At 50.3% G+C, this 22,864-nt stretch overlaps 1 protein-coding gene across 1 annotated transcript in view; it reads left to right on the top strand.

Moving 5' to 3' along the window:
* MYOM2 (myomesin 2) overlaps nt 1-22,864 on the top strand; it is an 82,151-nt gene that overhangs the window by 9,664 nt on the left and 49,623 nt on the right. The window contains exons 4-13 of the mRNA XM_059909387.1: nt 1,630-1,792; nt 1,902-2,059; nt 3,185-3,277; nt 9,885-9,973; nt 10,060-10,110; nt 10,867-11,031; nt 14,530-14,691; nt 17,061-17,202; nt 19,175-19,374; nt 19,982-20,035. Coding sequence (XP_059765370.1) covers nt 1,630-1,792; nt 1,902-2,059; nt 3,185-3,277; nt 9,885-9,973; nt 10,060-10,110; nt 10,867-11,031; nt 14,530-14,691; nt 17,061-17,202; nt 19,175-19,374; nt 19,982-20,035 — 1,277 coding nt within the window. The remainder of the gene's footprint in view (nt 1-1,629; nt 1,793-1,901; nt 2,060-3,184; nt 3,278-9,884; nt 9,974-10,059; nt 10,111-10,866; nt 11,032-14,529; nt 14,692-17,060; nt 17,203-19,174; nt 19,375-19,981; nt 20,036-22,864) is intronic.

Genomic DNA, 22,864 nt, shown 5'->3' with positions numbered 1-22,864 from the left:
ATTAGAAATGTCCCTTTGATGCCTCTACTTCTGTCCTGTGAAAAGTGGGCCTCCCTGCGTTATGCAGCTGTCCGAGGGGCTTGTCTTTAGGGCAAATGCACGATGAGTGACATCATTCTGCGCAAGGGGGCAGTGTCACAGTCACCCCATCACAGACTAGCAGGGGTGCCTTCTCAATGTCCCAGATCACGGTATTTGGGGCTGGACCGGCCAGGGGGAGCAATTCTAGTTCTAATATTTATTATAAAACATTCGGGGCCGGCGGTGCTATTGACAAGTGCAATTCACAAAGACATTTTAAACGAGGTCCAGGTGGGACATCTGATCCTTTATAAGCTCATCAGGACAGTTTTCGGCACGAATAGAGATTTGCCTTTGCTGACGCTGTCGTTTAGTGGGACTCACCGCAGACAAGAAGGCTCGGTTCCTGCGAGCCCTCTTAGCAAGGCGCTCGCTGTTTCTCCCACAGGGACCTACAAAGTCATTTCTGTGCATGTGGCTCCGTGAGTGAAGGGGAGCCGGGCGCTTGGGATTAGGGTGATGCGACGGGTGTGCACCTGTGTCTAAAAACCTAGACGCTTGTTCTCCTCCGTGGAGAATCACCATGAGCAGAGGGTGTGGGGACAGGCCGGAGGGGCGAGGAGATGACCTCTAAGCAGCGAGGAGATCGTGGGTGTGTGTCCGGGGAGGGGACGCAGGCGGGTGTGGGCTGGGCTGGGCTGGGCTGGTCGGAAGTGAAGACGAGGCTGAGTCAACACTCGCTAGGGGTTTAGCTTTCATTATAGTTCCTATCTCCACGGTTCTGCTTGAAGAAGCTGCAGAGTTTCCTGAAACTCTGTGTTCGATCTCCAGCTTCCCGGACACCTGACACCAGGCCTGCGATTTGCGCTGTGTCTGGAGAAGCGAGGACTGGTAGTGAGGGCTGCGGTGGGGCGGGAGGGCCCGGGGTGGAGGGTGGCGGGGGCTGTCCGGGTTCTAGGACGGCTTTCCCCACACGGCTGGGCCACGCAGAGCAGAAAGTCCTCCAGTCTGACACCCCACCTTTATAAGCCACGTCCGCCTGGTCCCCGCCTCCCCGGCTGCACACTTGATGCTGCCGTTTTCCCTTCCCGGGCAGCCCAGGGAACAGCAAGCCTCTGGCTCTGCTGGGGCCTCGGGAACGCGGTGGTGAAGGAGGGGATGGGGCCGGGGAGGGGTGACAGGGTGGCCTGACGCGCCGCTGGGCCTGGCAGTGCCAGGATGTAACCTGTGGAACCCACAGAGGTGGCCCTCGGGCCAGAAGGAAGGTGCCCCTCATTTCTCTGCCCCGACAGATTAAGAAGCTGCTGACTGTATCCTTTTAATTTTTCTAGGATACAGACTTATTTCTTAATTTGAATCTATTAGTTCAGAAGGCTTTACTTCAGTCTTAAATTCACTCAGAAATGGCAGCCTCCCAGGAAAACGAGTGGGTCCCGTGTGTCACCGCGAAGAGGAGAGCTTGCAAAAGAAGCAGAAGTAGCTTCTCTCCCACCTTCTCCTTGAGCCCACGTAGGAAGTCCCCGGGGACCGCATGTCTGGTCCCAGGCCCTCAGTGGCCACACGCCCTTTGCACGTGTCCCGAGAATTCTGTGGCTTCTTGGCTCCTAGGTACCAGTCACTGGTGGCTTCCTACGCGGAGGCCAAGCGGGAGCGTTTCCTCGGTGAGCTGGCCCAGCTGGAGGAGGAGGTGCACCTGGCCCGCACCCATGCCCGGGACAAGCTGGAGAGATACGCCCTGCAGCACGTGGACAGACACGGCCTGCAGCACGCGGTAGGGGCGGGCGGGTGCCTGTGCAGCCGTGTGGTCGGCACGATGCTCGCGGGCCTGGTGGCGGGGGCCTCGCGCCCCTGGCCCCCTGACGCGCTGCTCCCCGGGGCAGGTGGACGACACGCTGGCCTGGGAGAGGCACTTCCTTGAGGAGCAGCTGAGCAGAGCCCCCAGGATCCTGGTGCCGCTCCAGTCGCACACCATCTGGGAGCAGATGTCTGTCAAGCTGTGCTTCACCGTGCAGGGCTTCCCAACCCCCGTGGTGCAGTGGTGAGTGGGGGCACCTCCCAGGGGCGGAGGCCCCGCTGCTCTTCCTGTGAAGGATCTGCAGCCGTTGGCTCACCTGAGCGGATGGAGAAGATCCACCTGCAGGGCGCGCGGCACCTACTCCAGGGACCAATTCTCTTGAAACTCACCAGGAAGTGCGTGCGTGGAAACACACGGAGGGGCCCCTGGAAATCCTAGGCAGGCGTTTTCATTTTAGTGCAATTGACCCAAATGATTTTCCAGAGGACTTTTATTGAAAACCTGCAGCTCTGCTTTTACTCATGTAAGTGGAGACCCTAAACTCCAAGGCTCTGGAACCACAGTGAGAGGGTTCCTCGAGCCTTGTGATGCTGAAAATTAAATAAGCCCCACCGACACTTTCAGTTTCAACGTATGTTGCTAAAACTAGCTTGTGTATTCATTTATTTTCCCACTTGCTGGTACCGAGTCCCCAGGGTCTGTCGCTGGCCACAACACCGTGCTTTCACGTGCGTCCTGGGTTAGGGCTATCGGCAGCAGAGCAGAAGAGTAGTGCCTCCGCCCTCTGGCTGCTCACGAGGCGGGCCGGGGAGGCTGAGAGCCTCCCACCCTTGCCCTAGGGGGAGCCGTGGCCCTGCTGTCCTGGGGGGACACCGAGGCCAGCCTCCTCCAGGCAGGGTCCAGAGCAGTTGGGTCTCTCCACGTGCACTCCGGCTACACTGCGGCCTCCCTCCAGAGGCTGGACCAGGGCCTAAGCAACACTGGTTACGTTTTTCCTTGGAATGTTGTATCCAGAGTTCCTAACAAGTTCCAGGGGACCTTTGGCCCACGCTGTGTCCCATGCAGGTTGAGGGCTGCCCAGGTAGTCTGAGTCCTGCAAGAGCCACCTCCCCTTAAATAGCCGAGAGTGGGCTCTGGACCTTTCCCGTAGCTGCTCCTGCTCTGCCCACCGCCTATGATCTGAGTGGTGAATCAGGCAGAAGCAGAGCGAAAACGTGCCGTGTGTGTGTGTGTGTGTGTGTGTGTGTGTGTGTGTGCGCGCGCGCGCGCGCCCGCGAGGGGCAGCAGGGAATGGGAAATAGGAAGGTGGAGACACGTGCAAAACAGCCAGTCGGCCTTTACGCTCAGACAAGTGTTTCCCTCTTTTAGGTATAAAGACGGCAGCTTGATCTGCCAGGCAGAGGAGCCAGGAAAGTACAGGATTGAGAGCAAGTACGGGGTGCACACACTGGACATCAACAGGTAAGGGCTTGGCGGGCACGGCCGTGCCCCAGCACCTGCCCAGGTGATCAACCTCCCAAACACAGAAGCGGAGGTCAGCTCACACCACATCTGAATTCCGCGTGACGTTCCTGGTGTCTCTGAGTTAAATATTGGTGGTAGAGGCTTCCCTTTGTTTCCTTGGGGGTCAGGCCAGAGGGATGTGGATTCAGTGGTTGGTTCTGCGGGGCTCCTGTTCTGGGAACGAAAGGAGAAAACGGCCTAAGGAAGGACGGCAGTGCCAGGTGTGAGGGCCACGGGGAAACGCACAGACACCCGCACACCTGCTCAGCAGTGGGGCTGCATCTCCTGCAGGTTTGGGCAACAGTTCCAAGCTCAGCTCCTCAAGGAAATATGACCTTTATTTTCGTCTCATAGCAAATTGAAAACATGCAGTAAATACAGATAACGAAAAGAAGGTAAAGTTCATCCGTATTTCCAACATCCAGGGTCGGTATTTTGGTGTACTTACAGCACTGCTGGTTTCCCTTACACAACACACATGTAGAACCGTACGAGCATGCTTTGATTTTTTTTAACAAAAGTGAGATTCCGCTGTTCATTTACTCTCTCCTTTTCTGTATACACAGCTTTTATTTTTTACAAAAAGATCATAACATTATGCAGATTAATTAGGACAGAGGCTAACAGGTTACAGTTAAGATTAAAATTTGTGTCGAGTCATAACCTTGTTCCTCTAGGTAAATTTGAGGCTGTTTAGAAAAGCTGGAGGCCCTGGCCCCATGGGCCCCACTGGCACTGTTTATTGAGAACCTACTATGTGCCCCACACAGTCTAGGAACTTGTGTTAAAGCGACCAAAACCTCGTTTCCTGACTTGGAGGTCCAGAACATGGCGGCAAGCCTTAAGTGTAATAAAGAGGGAATCTTACGGTAGATCAGGGTGATGACACTGGGTGCAGGGGTCAGGGCATATGGCCTGCGGCTGGGGCGGGTGTGGTGTTAAAGGGGGGCCAGGCAGGCCTTAGAGGAGAAGACGTCTAAGGGGATGGAGGAGGGGACAGAGGCGTGGGGCGGAGGCTCCGGGAAGGAGCGTCGGGACCCCAGGGCTGCAGCAGCCCTGGTGGGAGTCATAGGACAGAAGGGTAGAGATCTCACCAGCACGGTGAAGATCACCCCCAACCCTGTAACCGTCACAAGGCTGTTACTGGGGGCAAAGGGGAAGTGAAAGATCTGACTTACGTTTCCAGAGGGTCACTGACTGCGAACGGATAGCAGGGCAGACTTGGACAGCTTGGCCGAAATTCAAGAAAGATGGTGGGGCTTGGACCAACGTGGACGAGGTGGAGCCGATGAGGTGGGCGGGGACCGATTTTGAAGTTAGAGCTGTAGGATTTGCTGATGGATCGGATGTGGGTGTCAGTGAAAAAGAGGGGTCGGAATCAGCCCCGGGGTTGGGGGCTCCTGCGTCAGCTGGGGTGCGGAAGGCTGAGAGTGGGCGGGGTCTAAGCATCCCACTTTCCTTCAGTTTCCAAAATTTCCAGAAATTTCCACAGGCAGTAATACATACTATCTAGAAAGAGAAACTGTCCTTCATTTTGAAGAGTATTTTTATTTGGTGGGGGGTGGGTGACTCTTTTCTAACCTGGGGTGCCCTAGCAACTGGTTTGTTTTCAAGCTGAATTTCAGTCATCGTTTTGAAAAGAGAAACGAATTCCCTTGCTCAAGTATGAAAAAGTCCTGTTCACACTATGTTGGCAACTTTTAAATTTGTACTGGGAATAAGAGAAGCTTTGAACCGGGTGAACTAAATCAGTGAGGCCCCAGTATATCCAGGTGTCCTCAGATATATTACTTGGAGTTTGCCTCAGCTTGCAAATAGTTAAGGAATTTGGGACAAGGAAATTCCTGAGACTAACTTTTCTCTCAGTATTCTTACCCACATTGGGACATTTTTAACAGATGAAATGTAAATAGTCTTCAGAAAAAGAGCCAGGGGGAAGCCCACAAATTACAGCTGACCTCAGCTGTTCATTCCAGACTGCTGAGTTACCATCATCTGATCTGTGGTCGGTTAAGTGGTGAGGAATGTGCTGGCTCCTTTTCTCCCCTGGCTGGGGAATGAGCTCTTCTTTCTGTTACAAGAGTGACATTTATTCCTATGAATATTCTTTGGCCACTGTCGCCGAATTCTTGAAGTGCTGAAAAGAAAGCTTAGTTCCCTTTGGTACTGTTTGAATTTAAGCTGTCATTGATATGATTTTATATGCTCATAAGATTTTCTCTTGGGACTCATAGAGTGAGTTCTGTTTCTTCAAAGAATTTTCATGCTGCTCTCGTGTTTTTATAAAGGTGTTTAGAACATCTTATCTTGTGTTTTATTCTAACCTCACCTCTCCGTACTCCCCACTCCTCGCAGGGCGACTCCAGGGCTAACCTCTTCTTGCACTTTATTTTTAGACTTTGATATTCAAATTCTACTTTGAATTAAATTGTAAATCCCGTGTCAACACCGCTTAGAGTTTGAGTACATGGGGCCTGACTTCCCAAGAGAAATTCATGTGCCACTTAAACGTTTGCCTGCCCCTCTTTAAAATAGATGAAGATTAGTTTCTCCCCTGGAGTGGTTTTGGGGGCACTTCAGATTGAGACTTTGGGCTGCAAAAGTGCCCCATGGAAGTTTGTAAAAATTGAGACCAAAGGATACCACCTCTGTCTATTCTGGGATGCTGTCCAAACAGAAAATAAACCCCTTTGCCCCTTAATCTCGCTTGCAATTTCTGACAGCATGAAGTAGAGGCTCGAAATAGACTCTGTGGGCTGGCAAAGTGCTTCTCCTAGTGTGTCCTCGGGAAGGAGAGGAAGACTGGGGGGCCCTTGGGCTGTGGTCAGGCATGTGGGTCTCCAACTGACCTGGGAACAGAATTTTAAGTTGGGCACCGTCTCCTCCGAATCTGCAAAGTCCTGCCTGCCCGGTCCCTTGCTGTCCCGCTGTCCCCTCTGTCCGGTGCCCCCAGGCGCCATGCTTCCTGCAGCCCACCCCCTGCAAGAGCAGCCAACAAATATATATGAGCCCTCCCCCAATACACGCACGTGTGTTTATTTATAATCTATATCTGTTCTACTGTATTTTATAGAATGTAAAACATTTACAAAAGACATGTGCAAAAAGAACGAGACAAAAGTAAGCATGACCAGAAGTTCTAACTCTCGCCTGCATACTCCCTCAGCCGGGTGCGCCCTGCCTGGGGTCTGTGGCAGTAAATCAGTGGGTCCGGATGTTTTTAGGGGGCATGGGCTTCTTTACAAATCAGGTGACCCCTTGGAGCCTCTCTTCTGGATAGGTGCACGTGAGCAGGTGTGCACGTGTTTGGTGCACCAAGATCCTGCCTCCAAGGCACCTTTTCCCCAGCCTGGTCCCTCCTGCTAAGGACCAAGTGCTAACTGGTGACTTGACCGGCTATCAGCGCTGGAGTGTTAGGTACGTCTGCCTCCGGGGTCCTAATTCTGTGAGTCAACTGAAGAGCAGCTCAGACTCCGGCGGGAGACGCTGCTGTCCAGGTGGGCTTGGTGCCTGGGGCTCCTTCTTTGCGTCACAAGCCTCCTTCTTGGGTTCCTCCAGCTGTTCTCAGCTGGGAAACGATGGAGAGCAATTCACTGCAGTTCTCAAAACGCTTAGCAATCCGTGCTGTTTCATTGGAATGTAAAGGCAAAGGAGAGGACCTTCTCCGGGGAGGGAAAGGGAACCTTTTTTGAACTTCAGTCCAAGGATTCAGCTAATACATTTCAATTAATAATCTACACAGTTCATACAGTACTATACAGCTGCAAAGTATTTTCAAATGCATTGTTTTATTTAATCGTCCGTGTCCCCCAAGTAAAGTGTAGGTATTCAGTAAACGTATTTGAGAAGTTTTAAATACATACTATTTACTTGTTAAAAAGTCAGTAGATGAGACTTACCAGGCTGGCCTGATCAGGGCACAGATCTGAAATCAGAACTTGTGGCTGATGACTGCAGTCTTGTAATAGTCTCAGCAGACATAATTTTGCCCCGGATTTTATTCTGATTGTACAATATTGAAGAAAAGTCCTGATTCACAGCGATTAGTAGTCGCAAATGGGAACATTAAGTGTGACCTTGAAATCTCAGAATGTAATTCAGTTAAGCAGGGAAGGTGTGAGCAGCTCTGCCTGAGGGACGTCAGGGCACAAACAAGTCAAGCGCAGCACAAAGCTGTCTGGGCTTCAGTGAGTGGCCAGTACGTGGTGTGTCAAGGGCGTGTTTCTACTGTTGTTTTAAAAACTGCTGAAATTCGTATTGAAGAAGAAATTGATAGCACATTTGGGAGATTTGGTTTGAAAACTCTGGGACACAGTTTGGAGACTACCGATACGAAGTCACGTCCAGAAAGGCTTTTGAGGGAGGTATTGAGGAAGATGAAAACAGGTTTATGGTGACCGATGGACACACTCTGAGTGACGTCTGTACACGGTCTTTTCGAGCCCTTGATGTGGTTCAGGCACCAGTAACCTCCTCGCTCAGCAGTGGGTAGGGACGCTGACCAGCTGGGCCCGGGGACAGTCTTGGTTCAGGTCCAGCGGGGGGGGGGGGCACTTCCTGTGCTGGGCTGCCCCATCTCTCGGCTCTGGGTGGAGTGTCTGTTTTTGCCTTACGGCTCCTACTTCTGAGTCTGTGTCCCAGTCCCATCCCAACCCCCAGGTCAGGGGATTTGATGCGGCAGTCTGTACAGGAGCCTTTGCCTGTCCCCACCCCGCCCCATTGTTCTGGTTCCCGACTCCGCAGCCCATGCCCGTGGGCGGCCCAACCCTCCGGTCTGCGGGGCGGGTGAGTCCCGCTAGTGGGGAGGGATCTTTGTAGAGCGAGGTGCAGGGCTAATCCCAGAAGAATACTTCCTGTTTGAAGAATGCGTTTATGAAAATACAGTGGTTTCATTGTTTAGAAGAAATAACCCAAGGGCAAGGTTAAAAAAAATCCAAGCGATGCCTAAGGTTATGGAAGAGAAGAAATTCTCCACGCGTCCCTAGACCCCCAGCCCTAGCCGTGTTCCCAGAGGGAGCTGCTGTGGCCTGTTTGTTGTGTGGGGTGTGTGTGTGTGTGTGTGCGCGCGCAGCGTGTGTGTAGATCAGCAGAGAACATGAATGGCCAGTGATGGGGAAAGCGTCCGTGTTATGCTTACGGGATTTTTACGTGTTGTACCGTCACTCTTACTCTGCCCCTGGTGATACGCTGTACCCGCAGTGTACGTGGAAATGGCACGGCAGAGGAATGCGATGAGTTCAGGCTAGAACTGCAGCTTTGTTGAGGGGCCTTGAGGTTGGCCTGTATCCCTCCAAGGTGAGCCTGAACGTAATGCACTGGTTTGAACATCTGCGGTAGCGGCTCTCTCTCCCTTGGGCAGCGGCAGGTACAGGAGGCCAGATGGGATTGCCGGGCGCAGTGGAACTGGATTAGAACCTCGTGGGGGCAGGGACGGGGCTCTTCCCAGGCAGCGTGGGTCCCTGAAATGTTCTCTCTCGTTTCTTGGAGACACTGTGTATTTTTTGGTCAAAGAAACTATTTTCAGCTCCAAGTGGAATAGAAAATACAATAAAATGACGAAGGACTCCCAAAGAACGGGTTTGTCTCTGGGTCAGTGGATGCTTAAAGCATCTAAACATGAGGCCTGAGTAAGCTTTTTCTGTGTTTTTGTCACTATGCCTGGGAGGCCCATGCTTGGAGAGATGGCAGGAGGACCAGAAAGCTGCAGAGTCCAGAGTTTTGTGGACCTTGTATACCCAACTTCTTAAAGGCTCTACTTTCTCTCCAAGTTAATAGGGTAATAGCACTGTCTTGCTGGGCACTTGAGACTTTTATACAAAGTAGCCAACGAAAAGTAACTAGCAGAGTGTCAGTTGAGTAAGAGCCCTCACGACAAGTTTTGGGGGGAAGCTGGTGGGAAGACAGTTCATAGCCAGAAAATAAGCTTCGGCTTCCGTGAGATGGACGTGGGGAGCTGGAGGAGCCCCACCCCTGAGAAACTGGGCTCTGTGGTCCCTGGGCCATTGTCCTTCCCAGGGGTGGACACGCGTCCCTCGCGACGCTCCGGCCCCGGAGGCCTCACGTGGGTCCAGTCCAGGCACCTTCGTTACACCCACAAGTGGGTGCTTCCTGTCTGGGCGATCAAACTGCTTTGGGGGTCTGCGCAGGGAGCCCCTGGTGGGGAGGGAGGTGGGGTTGATTCTCCTGGAGGTTGAGGCCATTGGAGCTGCCCATTGACAAGATAAAACCACGGATGCTGCAGGTAGAAAAACAGAACCAGAGGGAATACAAGCTTCTCTTTGAGGGTGCAGTTCAGCATCTTTGGAAGTGCTAGTACATTTTCTTCCCCCGCAAAGCCAAAGTTAAGGCATCGTACGGGATCAGATGTCAGCGGTGTCTGTAGTTAATACCTCGTTCTGAGGGCAGAGCTGGCATTGTTCTCAAACAAATCACTCATGAACCAGGGGTCCAGGTCACACGAGCTGCTGTCGAGGAAGGCTGTGCTCGAGTTCGGGTCACTGACTCTCAGAGAACAGGCCGGCCCGACAGCACGTTCAGGACGCTGTCTTGCTTTTTCCCCTCCAAGGGCGGACTTTGACGATACTGCGACCTACTCGGCGGTGGCAACAAACGTGCACGGACAGGCGTCCACCAACGCGGCGGTGGTGGTGAGAAGTGAGTCTGCCGTCTTGCGGGGATGGGGCGCTGTCTCCCCACCTTCTGTCCTCTTTCTCCGCCGTGATCGCCTGACTGTCTTGCAGGATTCCGAGGTGACGAGGAACCGTTCTATTCTGTGGGGCTCCCGATCAGTTGTAAGTTGATTATTTTCCTTCTTTGCGCAGAAGAATGTGTAGTGACATAGCATATCATTAAAAAATATTTTCTAAGCATCAAATCTCTTTTCAAAGTGTATTGCAAAAGGCCCTTTCTCCTGGCTGGTGTCGGTGTGCTGACCGCCGCTGCCATGGCTTCAGGGGCTCACACATCTTGGGGCTGATGCAGGATTTAAACCCTTTACACTTCGCACGTGGCTCAGAGCACACACCCCCTGCTCACTCTGCCTCCCATCCTCCTTTGGCACAAATGACCAGGTTCCACTCCACGCTGGTTTTCTGATGCTTCAGAAGTGGCCGAGTCAGCTCGGGCATCATAACAAACACCACACTTGGGTCTTGAACGTCAGACCGTTACTTCCCTCAGTTCTGGAGGCTGGAGGTCCGAGGTCGAGGTGCCCACCAAGGAGGGGAGACCGCGTCCCAGCTAGCAGGTGTGGGACGCCATGTCCTCACGGAGAGCTGAGGGAAAGGGCTCTGGTCTTGTCCTCTTCTTACAAGGGCACTGACCCCATCCCAGGCCCCGCCTCCAGGACCTCATCCAGCCCAATCACCCGAAGGCGCCCTCAATATCTTCACACCGGGGGGCGGGGCTTCGCCCTGAGAACGGAGTGGGGCGGGGACACAGGCGTTCAGGCCACAGCGCAGCCCGTGGGGAAGTGAGCGCAGCGGGTGGTGAGGAGCCTGCTTTGCCCAGCCGGCCCGCCGTGTGACCGCGTCCTCTGCCCCGCGCAGTGCCCCTGTCCTCCGTGATCCCGTACACGCACTTCGACGTCCAGTTTCTGGAGAAATTCGGCGTCACCTTCCGGACGGAAGGCGAGACGCTGGCTCTCAAGTGCACGCTGCTGGTGACGCCGGAACTGAAGCGGGTGCAGCCGCAGGCCCAGTGGTACCGGGACGGTGAGTGTCGCGGCCTCCTGCGCGCTCTGCGCCCACGCCCGCCGTGCTTGGGCTCGGACCCCGGCCTCACTGGGGTGATGGTGAGTTTTGAGCCTTAGTGTTGACCTGGCGCTTTCTCCACCTCCGCGACAGCTGCGGGCGGCAAAGCAGGCGAGCCTGGGGACAGCTTGGACCCGCGTTGACCTTGAACTTCCCGGGGAATGGGATTAACAGGGAGGCCTGGAGGTAGATGAGTCATCGGGGGTTGTTATAGCTCCATAAAGAGGGTCTCCGTGGGATTAGGAGGAGTGAGCGGGGTGTCTGTTTCTTTATGTTTTTCCTCTGCTGAAACAGTAGCTACCATTTATTAGAGCTGATTGCGTCCCGGCTCTATTCTGAGTGTGATAACTCACTTGATTTTCATCAGGTCTTTGGGAGGGAAGTGTTGTCAACCCCCTCGTAAGTGGGCGGCTGAGACAAGGAACTTCCTCGCCCTCCCCCCGACCTCCGGGAAGTGGCAGGGCTGGGACCCCCCATTCCCGGGGCCCTGCCCACTGCTCCCGCCAGCCAGCGTGGGCTGCCCTGTGCGGCCGTGCGTGTGTGCGTGTGTGGTGTGTGTGTGTATGTGGGGTGTGTGTGCGTGTGTGTGTGTGTGTGTGGTGTGTGTGTGGTGTGTGTGGTGTGTGTGATGTGTGTGTGGTGTGTGTGGGGTGTGTGTGTGTGTGTGTGGTGTGTGTGTGTGGTGTGCGTGTAGTGTGTGGTGTGTGTGTGTGGTGTGTGTGTAGTGTGTGTGGTGTGTGTGATGTGTGTGTGGTGTGTGGGGGTGTGTGTGTGTGTGTTGTGTGGTGTGTGTGGTGTGTGTGTGGTGTGTGTGATGTGTGTGTGTGGTGTGCGTGTAGTGTGTGGTGTGTGTGTGTGGTGTGCGTGTAGTGTGTGGTGTGTGTGTGTATGTGGGGTGTGTGTGGTGTGTGTGTGTGTGGTGTGTGTGTGTATGTGGTGTATGTGGTGCGTGTGTGGTGTGTGTGTGTGTGTGTGGTGTGTGTGTGGTGTGTGTGGTGTGTGTGATGTGTGTGTGGTGTGTGTGGGGGGGGTGTGTGTGTGTGTTGTGTGGTGTGTGTGGTGTGTGTGTGGTGTGTGTGGTGTGTGTGTGGTGTGTGTGGTGTGTGTGTGTATGTGGTGTGTGTGGTGTGTGTGTGGTGTGCGTGTAGTGTGTGGTGTGTGTGTGTGGTGTGCGTGTAGTGTGTGGTGTGTGTGTGTGGTGTGCGTGTAGTGTGTGGTGTGTGTGTGTGGTGTGTGTGGTGTGTGTGTGGTGTGTGTGGTGTGTGTGTGTGTATGTGGTGTGTGGTGTGTGTGTGTGGTGTGTGTGTATGTGCTGTATGTGGTGTGTGTGTGTGGTGTGTGTGATGTGTGTGTTGTGTGGTGTGTGTGTGCTGTGTGTGTGGTGTGTGTGTATGTGGGGTGTGTGTGTGTGTGGTGTGTGTGGGGTGTGTGGGGTGTGTGTGTGGTGTCTGTGTGTGATGTGTGTGTGTGGTGTGTGTGATGTGTGTGTGTGTGTGTGGTATGTGTGTGGTGTGTGTGTGTATGTGGTGTGTGTGTGGTGTGTGTGTGTATGGTGTGTGTGTGGGGGTGTGTGTTGTGTGTGTTGTGTGGTGTATGTGGTGTGTGTGTGTGTGTTGTGTGGTGTATGTAGTGTGTGTGTGGGGTGTGTGTGTGGGGTGTGTGTGTGTGTGGTGTGTGGTGTGTGTGTGGTGTGTGTGATTGTGTGTGTTGTGTGGTGTATGTGGTGTGTGTGTGGTGTGTGGTGTGTGTGATGTGTGTGTGTGTGGTGTGTGTGTGGTGTGTGTGGGGTGTGTGTGTGGTGTATGTGGTGTGTGCGTGTGTGGTGTATGTGGTGTGTGTGGGGTGTATGTGGTGTGTGTGTGGTGTGTGTGTGTGTGTTGTGTGGTGTGTGGGGTGTGTGGTGTATGTGGTGTGTTGTGTGTGTGTTGTGTGGTGTATGTGGTGTGTGTGTGGTGTGTGGTGTGTGTGTGTGTGTTGTGTGGTGTGTGTGTAGTGTGTGTGATGTGTGTGTGTATGTGGTGTGTGTATGTGTAGTGTGTGTGATGTGTGTATGTGTGTATGTGGTGTGTGTGTAGTGTGTGTGATGTGTGTGTGTGTGTGGTGTGTGTGGTGTGTGTGATGTGTGGTGTGTGTGTGTTGTGTGTGTGGTGTGTGTGGGGTGTGTGGGTAGACTGTGGAAGGAAACTTCATCTCTGGCTGCTGCTTCTAAAGGGAGCTTGTTCCCTATGGATTCACTCACAGAACATTCTGCCTGTGTTTATTCAGGGCCTAACACAATGCAAAATAGCACAAAGAATCATATGCCGTTCCTGCCCATAAGGTATTTATAATCTAGTTGGGGAAAATACACAAAATGGTAAAGCAGAGTCTCTGTAAAGTGTAAGGAATGTCCCAGAACAGGCTGTGATAATTTGCCAAACGCATGGCACTGGCCCCGTGCACTGTCAAAGTTAGCCAAGAAGGCAGGTTTGCGGTGATGATGGAGAGCTTTATGGAAAGAAAAAATAGGCTGTTGACAGATGAGAAGGCTCTGAGCTGGCGGAGGGGGAGGGGGACCCCTGGGCCCACGCGCAGAGGAGAGGAACAGGTACGCGTCCCAGGTGCAGAGGAGACGCCTGTGACCTTGCAATCCCCGGAGTCCGCTGTTGGGATCCGAGGGCACTGGGCCTGTGCTCTTCGGTTGGAAAAGGATACTTGTGTCTGATCTTCATGGTCCAGGAGGGAGAGAGGAAGGGAGAGAGCCTCTTTGTGGTGACAAAGGAGATTAATTTACCCTTTGCAATTCTAATTTAAGATTTAAGAGCTAAGTTCTAAGATTCTAATTTACCCTTTCTGGAAATGAAATGGATTCGAGGAGAGTTCTCCTAATATTCCCAGAGGATGTTGGCATGGATCTTAGAAAGTGTTCCCGTGACTAGGAAGTGCCCGGGATTCTGGGGACCCGCAGTTTCATAGTCTTGGCCGATTCGAATGGAACAGGCAGGTTCAAGGCTGCACCTGACAGGCTGTCCTCTTTGCACTTTCCAGTTATGGATGTTGCCAAATCAGTAGGTGAAAAATAATTTCTCATTATTTTGTTTTGTGTCTCCTTGATATCCAGTGTTGAATATTTTTCGTCACTTACCTTTCTTCTCCCGAAATTTGCCTCTTTAGTTTCGTTGCCTTTTGACTGTGGTTTGTTGACACTTTATTATTAATTTCTAAGGAACGCTGGTGGGGGACTTCCTGGCGTCAGCATCTGGGTTAAGTGCGTTTCGAAGCCGCAGCAGGGCTCCTTGCAGACGAATCCCGCCTTTCACACTCCGAGTGCTGACCTCTGTCCTGTCTCGCGTGTCCCGGTCCCCCCAGCCCCATGTGTGTGTTTGTGCTCTGGGTCAGGCTGGCGGGCACCTCTGTCCTCCGCGTGTGCCCCGGGTCCCTGCATGTCCCTGAAGCCCGTCTCCCTTGACCATCTTCCAGACGTGCTGCTGAAGGAGTCCCAGTGGACAAAGATGTTCTTCGGGGGAGGCCAGGCCTCGCTGTCCTTCAGCCACCTCAACAAGGACGACGAGGGTCTCTACACCCTGAGGATCGTGTCCAGGGGAGGGGTCCACGACCACAGCGCCTTCCTGTTTGTCCGAGGTGCGCAGGCTACGGGTGGGGTGGGACGGGGCCCAGATGGAGCCCAAGGCAGCTCCCCGGAGATGGCCTGACCGCCAGGAGGTGTTTCCTGGGCGTGTCCCGATCACATCCATGACATAAGCAGGTGTCACTGGGGATGGAGCAGAGGCGGAGCTTTGTGTCCCTGTCACGATAAATTGCTGGAATTTGTAGGATGACTCCTAGGAGTGAACAGCTTAGTGAACTGCTGATTCTGGAAGAAATCCACGCGGGGAGTGGGGTCCGGAGTGGAAGGGCCCGTTCCCGGGCCGCCTGGGCCTCCCTCCCCTCCTCCCCCGCTTAGGCCTTGTGACAGGGACAGGGCCATGGCAGGAAGGACCAACACTGTCATGACCACTGACTTCAGTCACATGTGTGTTTAAGACAGTAACCACGGGGGCCACACCTCTGGAGCGTTTACACCAGGAGACACACGTGTTGTCATGTTTCATCCTCCCAGCAGCCCATGAGAGCCTTGTCCGTCCCACTCACGGAAAGGAAAACAAAGCTCGTGATATACCAGGCACAGCGGTCGATGTTGTATATATACGTGTATTTATCTTTATGTATATGTATAACATAGATATTTATATATTATCTATAAATGCCTATCATATATAGGCTTGTAGGTGTATATATTCATACGTGTATAGATGTATATGTCACATATACATACTTTTATGTACATTTTATATATAAAAATGGATAAAGGGATATATAAAATGGATAAAATTATATATAATGTATTATATATGTATATGTGTATACATACAGGTGTATATATGTGTATGTATATGTGTACACACACACATACATATTCACATATGTATATATAATCTAAAATTCTTACAGCAGTTTTGGAAGAAAATATTCTCTCTTTCTCCAGTGAAGGTGTGGAGCGCAGAGGCCTGGGCCCTTCTCTAGGAAGCAGGAGCTGGGCCCCTGCGAACCCCGGCCCTATGTGCGGGGCAGTGCCCCCCCAGCCGAGCCCTTACCCTGCACCGGCTCTGGCTCGTGCAGCGGCCTCGGGCATAGAGGCCCCTCCTGGCTGAGGCCCGGCTGGCCACTTCCCGGGACACCAGTCTCTTCTGGGTGGCCAGCGGCTGCTTTCCTGACCGGGACCCCCCTCTTCCTCTCCCCGCAGTCCTGGCCACTCTGCCCTCCATTCCCCACCCCCGCCTTACCTGCCCTGTTCTCCGTGTCTCCTGCACCTGTATGCCCACCTCGGGCTCCAGGTTATATGTGCCTGGAATAACACTGTCAGTATATTATTTTTTCCAAACCATTTCAGTTAGATCCATGCATGATGGAAGGGCTGTACCATCAGGGAATATTTTAACTTAAAAAAAAAGTGCCAACAAGCACCCCCCCCCCCACCCTCCCCCCCCCCACCAGACAGCATAAACCTGCAAGGCTGGGGTTTTAGACACGTCCACAAAGTTTTACCATTTTTATTTGGTTGGCATTAAAATGTGCCTTCCATTCTCCGTGCATGCCTTCTAGCAAGATGTTTTGCCCCATGAAAGCGCAATAAATGCAGTAGCTGAAATTGCCTTGCTTGTGCAGCCAACAGGAAGAAAATAATGCACGTATGGGGAGTTTAAGTGTTCTGACGACTTTCTGAGGACTTTGAATATGAGAGACAATATTTGGCTCGGTGTGAAGAAATCCTTAGCTTTTAATACGCTGAGGAGATGGGAACAAGAAAGTGTACAATGCTTACACTGCTAAGAAGGTCCAACTGCCCTAAGTCCTGAATAAATACACATTTTACATAAGGAAATTAAATGTGCAGTGTATTAACTTTCTAAATAGCTCTGTTGGCCTTCAGTGCCGCCGTAATTAACATTTGAAAACAAACGTAATTGCATGATCATGATTGGCTGTGGAAGGGATGCATGCGTACGGACCCAAAGTGTGCTCACGACTTGCAGGGAAAAAAAATCTAAGTCCTCAGACCTTCTGAGGACTCTGAAACACACAAGTGTCTAAGGTACTGTCTCTCAGGTGTTCAAAAGGCCTCATTGTTATTATCGTTTCATCGGTCGGTTTTGGACGACATGACATCATGTGATGACATGCCATCAGTAGAAGGCGAACTTCAACTTGGATTCGTTTACAGAAAATCACAGACTGAGTGTGTCATAGAGGACAGAGTGTTTCGAGTTTAAAGACTCATCAATACGTGCATGTCTCTCGTCACCAATCCATCAAGGGCGTGAGGACGAAGCAGGGGCAGAGCAAGCAGATAGCTCGCTGAGTTTGAAGAAGTTGTCAGCCGGCCTCAGCTGTCCCCCACCCCCGCACCCAGGACCCTGATCACGTGACTTCCCTCTCCTCTCCCACCCCAGACGCTGACCCCCTGGTCACGGGGGCTCCTGGCGCGCCCATGGACCTGCAGTGCCACGATGTGAACCGGGATTATGTCATCGTAACTTGGAAGCCACCCAACATGACCAAGGAGAGCCCGGTCATTGGCTACTTCATTGATCGGTGAGTGTCCACTGATTCCTCTGGGGGTGGAAACGTTCCTCAGAAGAGCATTACCCCAGACGACGTGCGTAGGTATTTCTCTAATCTCAAGTTTGTGACGCCGTTCTTGATGGGATGTAGGTAACTTCACTATTTGGTTATTAGTCACTCCTGACTGGGTAATTGGAAAGTGTCGCCTGCCAGGCAGGGCCTCGTGTACCCACACGCGATTCCTTTGTGTGCTGGCTGAGGCTCAGTTTGCCTGATTGGCACCAGTATCAAATCCCACCCTGCCTCTCCAGGCTCGCTCTGAGCCCGGCCTGCAGGCTCCGCTGAGGGTCCAGCCTGGGGCTGGGATGGGGCTCCGGCCGGCAGGTCTGTGCTCAGCCCTGTTCCTCCCTCCGAGGACGAGAGCCTGGGCATGGTGACGTCGGGCTGAGGACGCCAGCTCATTTATACCCAAAGGCCAATGTTCTTCTCGGTTAAATAATGTTCTCTTCTTGTTTCCAGGTGAAAAATACTGATGTTTCAAGGTACAAAATATTGGAATTTGAGTAATAACGTAAATGCAGGTCATCGTTAAACCCAAAGGAGTTTGAACTCTTTTCTTGTTCCTTTACTTGGGATAGTGCTCAGAGCCTGGGAGGGACAGCAAGCAGAGCTGTGAATTTACTGGATATGCAAATGCATTATCCATTCTAATCACTGCGAGAAATTACAGTCAAAGAGAATGAATTTAGAAGTAAGATAGAAGGGTATAAGCTATGTTGTTATAAGAGGATGGCTCTGGGTAGGAATTTAAGATTTTATGCGTGTAAAACACATTAATATAAGGCAGTTATTTCAGAAAGAAACAAGCAGCCCAGTTTGTTTGCGTTATGTTGATTAAATTCTCTTCTCCATCCAACAAAGCTATAGTCACCATCAGGGTGATATTTTGATGTGCTGGCGTCAGGTTTGCATTGTTCAGGGTTTACCTCGAAATGAAACAGAAAAACCAAAACAAAAGCTATTGTCTATTCTCCTATGACATTAGAACATTTTCCCAACCTTTTGGCAAAAACGACGTCCTGCACCTACCTTCTCGGGTAATACTCCACTCTCTTCTCTTTTCTGACGCCCTCCTATCCTTGTAACCTGCCGGTTGTTGGTCTGGGCTGAGATTGTTTCTGCCAGACTCTCAGTTTTGACCACATCAGACTCTGGCCGAAACAGGTCAGCATACGCAGGTCAGAGAACTTTCATTAAAAATTCCGAAGAGTTAGGAGGAAAGAGAGATGATTCTTCCTAAACGCAGGTACAAGACGAATTTTCTGAACTCGCTCTTTTCTCCTGGGAATTTGACATGCAGTTTCTGCATTGAAATTTCTCAACCTGGGAAAAATGGAGGTCAGTCTTTTCTACATTTCCAGGTTTCTGGTCAGGACTTAATATTTTCTAAAGACTTCCAAATTCCACAAGAGAAGCGTTCTAGAAAGAAACATCTTAACGTGATTGGAGTAGATGGTGAGCCAGCCTCGCAGCGAGGACTTACTTTGTGACCCGGTGGAGAAAGATGCGTCTTTGGGACACCGGGTGAAGGACCGTTGATTTCCTGGACCTAGGCAGCAGACGTGCCAGGGAGCTTAGGGGCACCCAGAGATTTTGTGGTGTAAATTGAAAGAGAACTGTCAGGGATAGATCTGAAATAACCTTTGGAGGAGATTTTGCCTAAATGTGTTTGAGGTGGGGAATTGAGCTTCAGCTATAAGTTAGAAAGGCTCAGGGACATATATGCGTATATACTACATTTCCTGGACAGCTCTGTCTTTTAAAGTTTATTTATACTACTATTTGTGTGACTCAATATTTCGACAACATTCATCTTACCGGTGGGAGATGTTCTCCTGTTATAACTGCGATATACATATATGTGTGTAATGTATGTATACAGCTCTATATACTTGCTAGACTGATATAGTTGTTATTCTCTACTCTTATTTTTTATTTGAAGATGTGAAGTGGGAACTGACAGCTGGGTTCAGTGCAATGACCGCCCCGTGAAGATCTGTAAATACCCCGTAACCGGACTTTTTGAAGGAAAGTCCTACATATTCCGCGTGCGGGCTGTCAATAATGTAGGGATCAGCCGGCCTTCCAGAGTCTCTGAGGCTGTGGCTGCCCTCGACCCCCTTGACCTCAAACCGTTACAAGGTAGGGCGCTCAGATTGCAAGTTCCAGCAGTTTTGTGTGACTTGTTCTTTCTCTTCCCCCCCCCCCCCCATCTTGTAGCTGAGCCTTGAGAACATCTTCAGAGCTGAGCACAGCACAGTTGTGCCTCATGGGCTCCGGGTGGCCGTCAAGGTCACGTTAGGGGTGGGGATGCCAGGCCGACATTTACACCTTGAAACGAAGGTGCTTCATCTTCCTAAGGCTCTTCACTGAAATCCAGTTAAATTGGTTCAGAATTAGACTTTTCTTAGTCCACTGATGTTGTCATTTCAACGCATGGTGAGACTTAGAAGGCGTTGAAGCCAAGCCCCTCTCTTTCTGAATTTTAATTTCGCATGACCCAGATTCCTTAACGGGATTGGGCCCTTAATTATGGTTTTAAGTGGGTCACTGCATTTTCCTTACCTGCGTGGCCTTTTGAATCCAGTACAAAGAGCCGAGAAGCACTGGATCTCTTTGAGACCACTTCCAAACTATCAACTCTGATGACCTCAGAGTAGTGCGAATGCTGTCATCGTAATGCAAAGGTGATTCTGGGAATCCAGCGCTTTCTGGACGTCAAATTCAGCACTGACCTTTCTCTCTGCAGCAGTCCACTGGGAGGGAGATAAAGAAATCCTAATCTATCAGGAGGACCTTGAAGGTAAGGAACTTGTTACCATTTCCTTTCAGCTGCTTATACCCTAGGGATTTAGGGTTGTAATTAGAGAGTGATGGGTACACTCTTCACATGTAAAAATAAAAACTGTGGGTCAAGCTAAAGGTCTTTGGAATTTAAAAAGTCAGCAGGGCAGAGGGCGGGAATGAAAGTGAGAGTGGAGGTCAGTGGAGTCCTGGCTTCATGGCTTCATCTGGGGTCTCTCAGGAGTCCTCGGGGACCTACAGAGGAGTAACCAGACCCAACCTGAGACTTGAGTCCTGGCCGAGGCTGGGGTCCTTTCTCCCAGACTCCACGACTGAACAGTATTTTGTTTTATTATTTTTTTAAGCAAAAATTTTATTTCTAACATTTTAACTAAAAGGGACTAGTTTTCCTATCAAATAATGTCCCTGTGGTTTGAAAGTTTGCATTTCCTTTTTTCTATTGGATTTTATGAACACTTCTTCTTAATAGTCCTTAGATATCTGGGAATATCAATTTACTGAGAAGGAGAATCTAGCATCATTAACCAGGAATCCAAAGATTTTAATTGGAATTATAACTACAGTTCACAGAGGACAATGAGTGAAAACTTAAAAATTAGTAAGTCAGAAAGAGAAAAACAAATATCATATATTAACGCATATACGTGGAATCTGAAAAAACTGGTATAGAAGATCTTATTTACAAAGCAGAAATAGAAACACAGACGTGGAGAACAAACGTATGGATACCAAGGGGGATGTGGGGGGTGGGATGAATTGGGAAATTGGGACTGACATATATACACTATTGATACTATGTATAAAATAGATAACTAGTGAGAACCTCCTGTATAGCACAGGGAACTCTACTCAGTGTTCTGTGGTGACCTAAATGGGAAGGAAATCCAAAAAAGGGGGGATATATGTATACATGTAGCTGATTCACTTTGCTGTACAGTAGAAACTAACACAACATTGTAAAGCAACTGTACTCCAATAAAAATTTAAAAAATAAAATAAAGTCTTAGTTAAAACCTCCGCTTCCAGAAAAACTCAGAAACTGGGAAAGATGCCCAACAACTAAGTAACAAAAGAAAACAATTTAGGAAAGGTGGATGTTATGACCTCCTAAACAGCTGATGAAAACACAGATGTTTGAGTGAATAAAAAATGGCCCAGTTATATTGGAAGAGATGTTTGCTGCAGGAGACCAGCCTGTATAAGATACGCATTTTTTTTGGAATTTTGGAATTTTATTTTATTTTATTTTTTATACAGAAGGTTCTTACTAGTTATCCATGTTATACATATTAGTGTATATATGTCAATCCCAATCTCCCAATTCATCATACCACCCCCCCGCCACTTTCCCCCCTTGGTGTCCATACGTTTGTTCTCTACATCTGTGTCTCAATTTCTGCCCTGCAAAACCGGTTCATCTGTACCATTTTTCTAGGTTCTACATATATGCGTTAATATACGATACTTGTTTTTCCCTCCTAGCAATGGCTTTTTTTTTTAACATCTTTATTGGAGTATAATTGCTTTGCATTGTTGTGTTAGTTTCTGCTGTATAACAAAGTGAATCAGCTATACGTGTACATATATCCCCATATCCCCTCCCTCTTGCATCTGCCTCCCACCCTCCTATCCCACCCCTCTAGGTGGTCACAAAGCACCAAGCTGATCTCCCTCTGCTATGCGGCTGCTTCCCACTAGCTATCTATTTTACATTTGGTAGTATATATATATGTCAGTGCCACTCTGTCACTTCTTCCCAGCTTACACTTCCCCTTTCCTGTGTCCTCAAGTCCATTCTCTACGTTTGCATCTTTATTCCTGTCCTGCCCCTAGGTTCTTCAGAACCATTTTTTTTTTAAGATTCCATATATATGTGTTAGCATACGGTATTCGTTTTTCTCTTTCTGACTTACTTCACTCTGTATGACAGATTTTAGGTCCATCCACCTCACTACAAATAACTCAGTTTTTTTCTTTTTATGGCTGAGTAATATTCCATTGTATATATGTGCCACATCTTCTTTATCCATTCATCTGTTGATGGACACTTAGCTTGTGTCCATGTCCTGGCTATTGTAAACAGTCCTGCTGTGAACATTGTGGTACATGACTCTTTTAAAATTATTTATTTATTTATTTATTTATGGCTGTGTTGGGTCTTCATTTCTGTGCGAGGGCTTTCTCTAGTTGCGGCAAGTGGGGGCCACTCTTCATCGTGGTGCGTGGGCCTCTCACTATCACGGCCTCTCTTGTTGCGGAGCACAGGCTCCAGACGCGCAGGCTCAGCAATTGTGGCTCACGGGCCCAGTCACACCGCAGCATGTGGGATCTTCCCAGACCAGGGCTCGAACCTGTGTCCCCTGCACTGGCAGGCAGACTCTCAACCACTGCGCCACCAGGGAAGCCCCCATGACTCTTTTTGAATTATGGTTTTCTCAGGGTATATGCCCAGTAGTGGGATTGCTGGGTCATATGGTAGTTCTATTTTTAGTTTTTTAAGGAACCTCCATACTGTTCTCCGTAGTGGCTGTATCAATTTACATTCCCACCAACAGTGCAACAGGATTTCCTTTTCTCCACACTCTCTCCAGCATTGATTGTTTGTAGATTTTTTGATGATGGCCATTCTGACCGCTGTGAGGTGATACCTCATTGTAGTTTTGATTTGCATTTCTCTAATGATTAGTGATGTTGAGCATCCTTTCATGTGTTTGTTGGCAATCTGTATATCTTCTTTGGAGAAATGTCTATTTAGGTCTTCTGCCCATTTTTGGATTGGGTTGTTTGTTTTTCTGATATTGAGTTGCATGAGCTGCTTATATATTTT

This window comes from Balaenoptera ricei, chromosome 21 (genome assembly GCF_028023285.1).
Source record: "Balaenoptera ricei isolate mBalRic1 chromosome 21, mBalRic1.hap2, whole genome shotgun sequence".
In the NCBI taxonomy this organism is placed as follows: domain Eukaryota; kingdom Metazoa; phylum Chordata; class Mammalia; order Artiodactyla; family Balaenopteridae; genus Balaenoptera; species Balaenoptera ricei.
Note: the sequence above shows the minus strand (reverse complement) of the source record. Positions and strands in the feature narration are given on the sequence as shown.